The 9,995-nt window shown below is 42.7% G+C and overlaps 1 protein-coding gene across 5 annotated transcripts in view; it reads right to left on the bottom strand.

Annotated features, from left to right (window-relative positions):
- Nucleotides 1–520: 520 nt before the first annotated feature.
- Nucleotides 521–9,995, bottom strand: part of nfasca (neurofascin homolog (chicken) a) — an 89,432-nt gene continuing 79,957 nt past the window's right edge. For 3 of the 5 annotated variants that reach the window (XM_042088834.1, XM_042088831.1, XM_042088833.1), the window contains exons 32-35: nucleotides 9,743–9,812; nucleotides 8,484–8,495; nucleotides 4,737–4,772; nucleotides 521–4,282 (exon numbers count right to left, since the gene is read on the bottom strand). In XM_042088834.1, coding sequence (XP_041944768.1) covers nucleotides 4,054–4,282; nucleotides 4,737–4,772; nucleotides 8,484–8,495; nucleotides 9,743–9,812 — 347 coding nt within the window. In that variant the 3' untranslated portion in view covers nucleotides 521–4,053. The remainder of the gene's footprint in view (nucleotides 4,283–4,736; nucleotides 4,773–8,483; nucleotides 8,496–9,742; nucleotides 9,813–9,995) is intronic. The other 2 variants (XM_042088835.1, XM_042088836.1) reach the window with 1 other exon arrangement.

Genomic DNA, 9,995 nt, shown 5'->3' with positions numbered 1-9,995 from the left:
CCTGCATATTTTACTGACATAAACAGACAAATTTGTATAAATATGACAATACAACAACAGTTTGTCTCATATTTGCTGTATATCTCCAGTGTGATAAGAAGATATATGAATGCATAATTCATGATGCTTTCTTTCTTTGTGTTAAATGGGGACTCAAATATAGCCATCTTTAGCCAGGCTTTCTTGCAACTGTTTAACCGGCTATGATTGCTAAACATATTTAGCTAGACATTTGCTAGAGTTTTGAAAGCTGTGATATTTCTATTTCTAACTGAACTGCAACTGCAATGATTCATACATACACTGTATTGTGAAATAACTTAGATCATTATAGGGCAGATTCGTTTCTCTCTATCTGGACTTTACAATGAAATAAACTCAGCCTAACACCACTGAAAATTCCCACCTTATTAGGCACAATGCACATATTTTAAGTGTTTTAACTTGTAATCTGTATCAAACAACTGCATAGAACAAAGGGTATGGGATCAACAGGGACAATGAAAGACAAGATACTTAGTTTAGAGAAAATGACATAGCTTTACTATAAAGAAAGGCGTTTCTAGCAAGTTGCAGCATCTCATCATACACGCATACATGGTGAATATGGTAATATGCCATTTACTTAGCTTTGACATAACATACAAACACTGGTTGCCCAAGAAGCAGTACTTCAAAAGCTGTTCCCACACACTTGACGGTAAAAATGTGAAACAGAAATCCTTACAAATAAAGTTGAAAAAAGAGCCCAACGTCGCTGTTAATGCATAAAAACACTCAGACTTTGTGATGGAGTATGTGGCCTACTTGTGTACATCCTAGTTTTGCAAAAATGAACTCAGCGTAATCATAAGAAAAAAAAATAAACATTTACAATGATGTTATGAATACACGTTTGAAAGAATCCACCAGTGGAGAACACAGCAAAAGACACAGCTCCTGCTCAACAGATGTTGAGGTTATCCACATGTTGAATCATGTCCACTGGAGAACAAGTGAAGAACACGGACATCATCAAGCCTAACCACGTCACAGAAAGAGGCCAAAGCTTGGATGCATATTTGAAAAGAATTCCACTGAGAATTCCATCAACCTTGAATGCACTAGGATTTAAGGAGGGTTATGTGAGGATGATGACATTTTATTTTGCTATTATTAGTGATGCTCCTCTGCGTATTATGGATTATGACCACATGTGGCACCATGCCTTGGTGCCCGAGTGCCCCCTGAAGGACATAACAGGAGGGACAACATTCACAGACTCACCAGAGAAGAACAAAAGAGAACGTCACAAGGTTCATAGTGGCAACAGTTGAAAGTATGGTATATGACTGAGGTCTGGGAGCGTTTCTGCAACACAGTTTGTTGTTGCAGGTGTGACAGTAGCACGTGAGACATCCTATAAGCTGACCAGCTGGAGGTACATGTAGAAGTCATTGGAGGGTGGCGTCAGGCTGGCAGGTGGAAGGCAGAGGGCCTCAGGAAAGACACGAGGGCCTCAGAAAGACACGGTCGAGGAAGAAAAAAAAAAAACATGTGGGCACTTCCGTCCTCTTTAGTGGGTGTGGCTAGAATGCTACTTTACAGTGACTAGAGTATTTGCTATTTACATTGCCAGCAAACATCCCTCACAGGCTCTTGTTTGAAAGAGAGTGGGAAAGAGCTCGGATGTGAGAACAAGGACACAAATCTGTGTAAGGATTGGACAGTAGAAACAAAGCCCTGGGCCATTCCCGGGTGTGGCTGTCTCGGCGAGGTCTGCCTTGCTGGACTCGCCAATGTCAAGAGCATCCCTCCGCTTATGCACCTAGCCTACAACAGCCTACATAAATATTTACATAGAATTAAACAGGACATCTTTTGGGTCTTAATTTATGTTAAATAAATAAACAATATATCATTTTTCTGTGTTGTGTAAAAGTTATATTAAATAAATTCTAAATATTAACACGTAATAACAGTAATACAACAATAATACTAGAAGAGCAGCAGAATAAACGGATAAAACATTTTCACTGTGACAGTGAGTGGCATTAGTTTCACTGCAAGAAAAAGAAAACAACTCTAGCCTTCAACAGTTATTTGATAAAAGGCTATATTAAACTGAGCCATTCTTGGATGCTATTGGTGTGTTTGTAGCTCTCTGCAGTGGCAATATATCCAAATTCGAAATTCGATCAATTAAATATTAATAAAATTCTATTATGTTATAAATAAAAATAAACACAAATATACAAACTGTCATTTCAGTTCCAGCTCTAAGGAAATTGGGTGAGAGAGAGGATGAGAGGTGCTCTTGATGGGGAAGCGGGATATCATTTGATGGATTGTTGCAAGTTACCATAGTTACGTCAACATCCCTGTGCTTTCACCCCACTCTAGAGAATTCCTGTGTCTGGCGGGAGGGTGTGTTTGGGACCTGTCCATATGTGTATCTTGACATCAAAGGAGCACAAGCAACCCAGTGTTTTTGTGTCGTATGTGTTTCAAGTCATCCTCTAAATGGTTGTTCAGTCAACACGTGTGTAACTTATCACATTACTTCAAAACCCTTTTCCCCTAAATAGTGAAAGATAGTTCATTACATAAATATTCTCCCCTAAAAATATTTGGACAGAAATATGACAACAAATCTGATTCCAACAATTGCTTTTTCTTTTTTTTTATCACAAAGCCTTTTTCTTCACCTAGCAACACTGCGGACCGAACATTGAGCACACAATGCAATGCTTATGCCTAAGGCTCCTGGATGTCAACCAAACTTGCAGTGTGAACAAAGGTCTGAAATAGAACAGAGGAGACAGACCCAGAGTTAAGGGGCTGTTTTTAGAACAACAATCACAGACGCATTTGAATTTAGCATTTGAGTATGTGAACACGCCATTTGGGCTAAAGCACGCTCCTCTTGCCTGACCGTTCATTGTCTTTTGCACTAATATACTAACATGCTTCAAAATAATACATCTTTTAGTCATTTACAAGTCAGACCATTTTTTCTCTGTCTGAGAAGAAGTTTTGTGTCAGTGGTTATAGATATAACCTTTTGCGAACCAGAAAAAAACACTGCGTTCGCCGTGTTCATAAAATGTCTCCATAAGATGCTAACACAAAATGAACAGTGATCTAAGGCAGGGGGAATGGAGTCAACAGTAGTGGGGAAAAGAACAGGTGATTCTTTAAACCCCATAGACCCACAAAAACATGACATATATAGTGAATATATAGTGCATAGTTTTTGCAGGGCACAGGAAAAAAGGGTGTGCCAGCACTGTTTCTTTTTTTATTCTTTTTCTACAGCATTCATGTATATTTATGAACATAATCCATCACCAGAAGCCCAACCGGATAAACAAAAACAAAACAAATCTCTCAGTGCAGAAATATCAATATGATAAACATATCTGCCCACATGCTGTCCTTCCGCTTGCCCACTGCTGATATGTCACTAAGGGCTTCTGGGTTGCGTAGTTGTCTTTATTGCAAAAGAGGGGCAGGTGAGCAGGGGGTGGGGGGTGGGGGGGATTTGAAGCAGGATTTCTTGGGGGGGGGGGGAACAACAACAAAAAACAAACTCAAATCAAATTAATGCTTAAGCCACAAAGCTTGAAATTAGGACGTCCTCTCGGCTTCTATCCCACCCCGCTGAAGCTCGCTCGGAGTCAGTGTGTGTTTGGAGCGGGGGGAGGGGAGAGGGGGCCCAGGGAGAAGGAAGGAGGCAGGTGCTGCTCTGACGTTGCCTCAGCAATCCTTTTCTTGTTGTTCTTCCCCAAATTGTTTATTTTTTTCTCCAGCCCCAAGATGGTAGGCCGTTGTCCTTTTTCGTCCTTTTCTGTTTGTCTGGTTGACCATCGGTGCTACTGTATCCTGCACCCCCCCACAGTGACCCACTACTGAAGAAGCGTCACTCCCCCCCACCCCCCCACCCCCCACACGCATGTGTGACTGAATTAATATTTCTCTCTCTATTTTACGTGTTTTGTGTGTGATAGCACCCTGTGTCCACTAGGAGTCGCCCTGAGCAGGCAGGGGGGGAGGGGGGGTGGGGGGGTGGGGCTATGCCAGGGAGTAGATAGCGTTAACGGGGGAGGTGGCCTCTGAGCTCTCATTGCCCTCCGTCTCTTCCTTGTCCTTCTTAACGGTGTACTGGCCGATGAAGGAGCCGTCCTCGTTGAACTGGCCGTCGCCGCCCTCGCCGTAGTCCACCAAGCTGTCATCGCTCTCCTTCACATTCCCGTCCAGCGACGTCTGACTACCCTGCAGCGGCTTGTTGTCCTCGTCACTGCTGTAAAGGGGTGACGGCAAAAGAAGAGTGAAAGAGAGAGAGAGGAGTGGAATATCAAGAGAAGGCAAGGAGTAAAAGAGGAGGGAGGGAGAGAGAGAGAGAGAGAGAGAGAGAGAGAGAGAGAGAGAGAGAGAGAGAGAGAGAGAGAGAGAGAGAGAGAGAGAGAGAGAGAGAGGTGTGTTAGTGTTAAGGGTTTCAGGTGCAGAAGCATATATAGCTCAGAAAAGCCTCATGCTGGGATGTTAAGTGAAACTCTTTAGTCAGTGTATCAATGCTCAAAATAAATATATGCTTTGCATACAAAGCATTCTGCTGGTACGTGCACACACACACACACACACACACACACACACACACGAACACACACACACACACACACAGATATGCACATTTCACATTTTCCACCCCCCCACCCGTCTCTGTCAAAGACACACTAGTATACTCTTGCACACACCCATTTTCATCATCTTCTTCTTCTTTGCTTTGCTGACTGCGAGGAGAGGAGAGCACAGAGGAATGAGAGGAAGCGTGGTGGTCATTGAGCATTGGCTGACCTGACCACAGGACTTACCTACAGCCCACTCAACAGCCTTACAAAACGTACGTATAGTTTGAGTCATCTCAAACACTGTAACTGTAATTGCATTGACTGTAAGACTGCAAGACTGTAACCACAATTGCATTGACAGTCCAGAAGAACTATGCACAGCATGAACTGCCTACAAATGGCCACCACAGCAGAGAGGGTTAAAGCGGAGCTAGTAATCAAGGATCTTTGACCACAGTCTACGTAGACTCAAGGGGCCCTCCATTTCCTTCAATGTTCTTGTGTTCTGGAAGTTTTGACCACTGGTTAAAGATCGACTAAAGTGAATTCAAAAGATTTGCTTGAAAATGCTTGGAAATAGTTGGAAAACTATTCCTGAAAATGTGTGAAAAAAGACTGTATGTACTGATGTAGTAGCTGTAGTTCACTGCATCTATTTCACATCTTTTGTGGAGCTGGACCATGAAATATTTCAGCATGTCTGAGATTAGAATTTTTGGGGCGGGCATAAAATATATGCCCCATCACACACACAGGCCGTACAGGCCTTGTTTAGCATAACTTCCCTAACTTCCCTAAAATGTGCAGAACAGCTTAGTGTCCTTATGTTGACTGGGAAAGATGACGAGGGGAAGATTGAGCATGGTTTCAGCGCCTTCAGTGGACACTTCACTGTTTGGAAACCTAACTTTATAAAAGTTACATGCGTAGGTGTTGATTTCTATCCATTCAAATGAATTCAAAATGTACTGTGGAGTGATAAAACACATTATTTGTTTTATTTAAGCTTTAGTCGATCTTTAAAAGTAAATGTATGCTGATCTCCATTGCAGGAGGCAAAAAATCCATCCAAATTCATAATCCAACTAGCACCTGTCATTATCTAAAATCAACATCATAAGCTAAAGCCACAGAAAACAGATGCAAAATTGAAGATATAAATTATGACTAGGGCTAGATTACTCTCTGTAGAGATGGAGAGAACTTCTTCTGCAGGATTCAACGACTGTCGGGGAGAAAAAAGTTTATTTGCCTTTAAGCTATGCTTGCTTCCAGTGATGATCTCATCACTTCATCAGCACTTCAGCAAAGTATTCAAAATCTGCAACGATGCAAAATAGCAGAGGCTCCTCCTTCTAAACCAGTCTTCACGACTGCATTCCCACGCATGCAATCTAAGGCGGGGTCGACCCTCATATTGGGAGAAGCAGTTCTCCCACATGCACAGTGGACCACAGGCCTGGTCACTTCCCTGCATCAATACAAGCAGTCTAGCGTTCATAAAACGGCAGTCTCTTAACAGGAGGATTTTCACAAGGAAAATTCACATAAGGGGGAGGGATGCAAGGCTCTGTCAATCGTTCAACCTCTTGTTTCCGCTACAGTCTGAAGAGGTTTCGCTTTCGGGACCCTCGGATGGATATTGACAGGCTGTGATGCAGACCTGCGTGCCTGGGAGAGCCGTAGGGGCTCGCTCGTTAACGCTCGCCCTTTCCCTGCAGGGACAGTCTTCCATCACAGCCCCTCCTCAGCCATCCCGATTGCTAAGATGCTCTTAGCATTGCTTTTGTCGAACTTTCGGGGCTTTAAGCGAGCCAAGTGCCGTCGAACCTTACCCAAGAGTCAAAGTCCAACACAAAAAAATCACACGTTTGCTCGTGAACCAGGAGACCAAGGCTCCCAAGCATGCAACATGCCAAGTCATCATGACAGTCGGAGACAAACTTGCACCAACGTAGGTGTCACAGGGAAGTAGCCACCACAGCTGGAAAGAGACAGTCTACAGTGTCTTAATCACATCGTCAAGCTAAATCCACACCCTTCCGAGGTCAACAAACATCTGTTTCTGGAGACAGACTAGACACTCTTAGACAAATGAGCAATTCTCCAACAATTTACCGTTTGGGTTTTAATCAAAGGACCCCACCGGCACAAGTGAGGGGGCATGGCAGAGTGGTCGGTAGTAAGAACACTCTCAGCCATACCCTTCACCACCAGGAAGGAAGTTGTGCATCGTATTCCCATGTCCTCACCTGAGTACGTTCAGTCCAACTACTACGACTAGGCATATCATTGGTCGTGCTCAAATTCATCCTAAGAAAGAAGTGGCGAAAGCCGCGGAATCAAATGTGCTGATGTTGCAACTAACGGTGGATTGCACTCACACAGGGCAGGACATGGTCATAGGCTAAGGGGAAAGTAAAGTGCTGCTGTGTTGCTTTATTTTTAGGTACTGTAAAAATAATAAAAGTGACTGCTGAAATCAGGTGCCATTTTGAAGACAGCTGACACACCAAATATTGCATGAGGTTTGGTTTGTGACTTGCGGGGAGAGACTGGGTTTCAGTCAGGAAGATATAGGTCAGTGTAAGGGAAGGGGAAGATAATTGTGGGGAATTGAATGTATTGGCAGTTTGATAAGTTGTGTAACATGACTGGACAGGGACAATATTTAGTAAGTTATTTCAGCTGATAAGGAAGTCATGAAATATCTCCAACTGCAATTTTGTAAACTTGGTTACCGACTCCCTCTTGCTCCCTAACATTTGATTAATTTCGTCATTCTAAATAAAGTTGCAGTAGCAATACTGTCTGCAACATCAAGGAGCACAGCCGGACAATTAGAATGCAGTGGATGGTTGAAGATATTTTGATCAAGGGGTGTAAGTGTTTCAATTGAATAAAACCCAAACGCAAAATAAATAATGCTATAAATTTCAGAGGTTAACAGCTCAGACGCCTTGTTGCATTGAGAGCTTCACCTGTCTTCTCTTTCAAGAGACCTTTATAGAAGAAAATGAGAGGAAAAGAGAGAGAGAGAAGAGGAGTGCAAGCAGAGGGAGAGGACAAAAACATCAACAGGAGAAAGAAAGAGTTGAGGTTCAGCATACAGAAAGGCATCAACTACAGTCCGACTCTCTTACTTGTCTTTCTGTACCACACCAGTACTGTTCTATATATATTAGTCAGAGGGAACCTCAGAGGCCCTAAGATAAAGCTGGTTATAGGTGTGTTCTTACTTTCTCAAAAGGTCTTAAAAAAACATTACACCTCTGTTCATCCAGTTACAAACATCTCTGCATGCAGGTATAAGAGGCTGTGTCTGACCACCGAGCAACTGTGCCTGGTCAACCCAAACCCCTTCTTCACACATATGAAGAGAATTAGGGTAACTTCTGTGTTGAGTCCTGTGACAAGAGTGCTTGCCTTCATTCAAGGGTGCCAAACTGTGTCGACTTTAGGCTAACTCTGCCAATTACCATAGCGCATAATCACGTTAGCAGTTGTAAAAGTACAACTCAAACAAGGGCAAAACAAAGGGGAAAACACTAGCTTATAAAGTACTACGAAGCAAGCAGGTTGGTCTCATATTCCCTCTCACTGTATTTCTTTTACTGCTCTTATCTCAAGAGCTCTGGAAGGGTAACTATAACTGCACCTCTTTGGTCTCCATTTGTAAACTGCTCGGCACACAAAGATTAGGCATATTAAGCGCAAGGACTGGGTAGCAGTCAAATTGGACTTGTGTTTGACACCCCTGAATAACACGTGAACTGACAGCATACAGAGCATGTGCTCCTGTTCCATCCTGTCAAAATGTTAGCCAATGGCATGCTTCAACTCAGAAGGGGATGCCGTGCTCAAACCAAGTACCTGTTCTCGTTTCTTTACCAAACCGGATGCCATTTTCAGTGAGGAGGTGAATGGAACAGAGAGAGAGAGAGAGGGAGAGAGAAAGAGAGAGATATAGAGGGAGAGAGGGAGAAAGGAATGTTGTGTAGGGTGAGGAGGGGAGAAAGACACACATTGGAGCTGGTTTGTTAGCATGAGGTCCTGTTATTACGAAGAGTTAACTTAGGTAGAAGTGTACCAAATTTCATTAGTGATCATCATCAATCTGGTTTAACAAACTGGTAAGACAATGTTATCTGTACTTAGCATCGCTAACAGGACACCTTTACATGGCTACTCTTGGGTAGTAAATGTTCTCCACTCAAATCCAAAACTTGATGATTATGCGTATATAGTTGGAGGGGAACATCACATGCTGTAAGTAAATTATGGAAAAGGTTTACCGAATGGAAAAACACAAAATGTTATGTCCCAGGCACAGGGTTTAGTTGCCTTATGGGGTACCTATACAAATCTGGAAAGAGGAGATAGCACTAAACTGGGTAGAGAGAACCGAGCATAACAAGGTGGCCATGAGCCAACCAAGGGCTTTCCTATGTTCCTGAGGGAAAGCTGACATAACAGGAACCGTTCGAGATGAGAGGCTGCAAAACTGGGACAGCTGATAGGCTGAAATGGCAGAGAGGAGAATCCCTCTCTAAGTACCACACGTGGAATGGTCTAAATGTCACGGTGATGGCAACACTTGAATAAGGAGTTGAAAGGCGTAAGGATTTCTCAGTAATTCTGTCACAGACAGCTCTGACCTTGCCATAAAGAAAAGCTAAGGATGCTAGAGGTTTTGGATCTGGCTCCATTTAGAGGAAATGGCTTGTTGTTACACAAGATGAGAACTTATTTTGCTATGTAATGTGGGCAATTTATCACAACCTTCCATCTACTATCTATCTAAACCTGACTGAGGCCATATAAAAAATAATGTAATATATATTTTCAGATACATCATACATGTTATGTTGTAAGTGATGGGCAGCTTTTATTCTTTTGGTTTAAAAGGATTAAGGTTAGTGAGCTGTGACACAAAGACAGACAGTTGTGAGCCCAGGGCTCTGTAGAACCTGCAACGAGCAGAAGAACATGACTAAACAATAGGAATCACACCTCACATCATCTTATTGAGCTGACATTAGTCCAGTCTAATCTAATCAGCAGTCAGGGACATTACGTTTGTTTTATGTCAACACATGCACATTTGGTAAGACCAAATTGAAGGAACTTACTGGTAGTCAAAGGATCCGTCCTGGTCCTTATGATCGACGGCATCTAGAGGGAGGTCTTTTTTATCCCTCACTAGACAAAAAAGTACATAGACGTTTAATACAAGGAACACATTTTCTTCATTTGAATCCTTCCTCTTTGCAAGGCACTGTGAGATGATTAAATCAACTTTAAATAAAGACGTGTGAACCAGGAGAGCTGCTCTACTGGCTCTGCAGAAGCACTGTGTGATTGCTGGATCTCAACACTCCCTTG

The sequence above is a fragment of the Alosa sapidissima genome, chromosome 4 (genome assembly GCF_018492685.1).
Source record: "Alosa sapidissima isolate fAloSap1 chromosome 4, fAloSap1.pri, whole genome shotgun sequence".
Classification (NCBI taxonomy): Eukaryota; Metazoa; Chordata; class Actinopteri; order Clupeiformes; family Clupeidae; genus Alosa; species Alosa sapidissima.
This window is presented reverse-complemented; position numbering and strand designations above follow the sequence as displayed.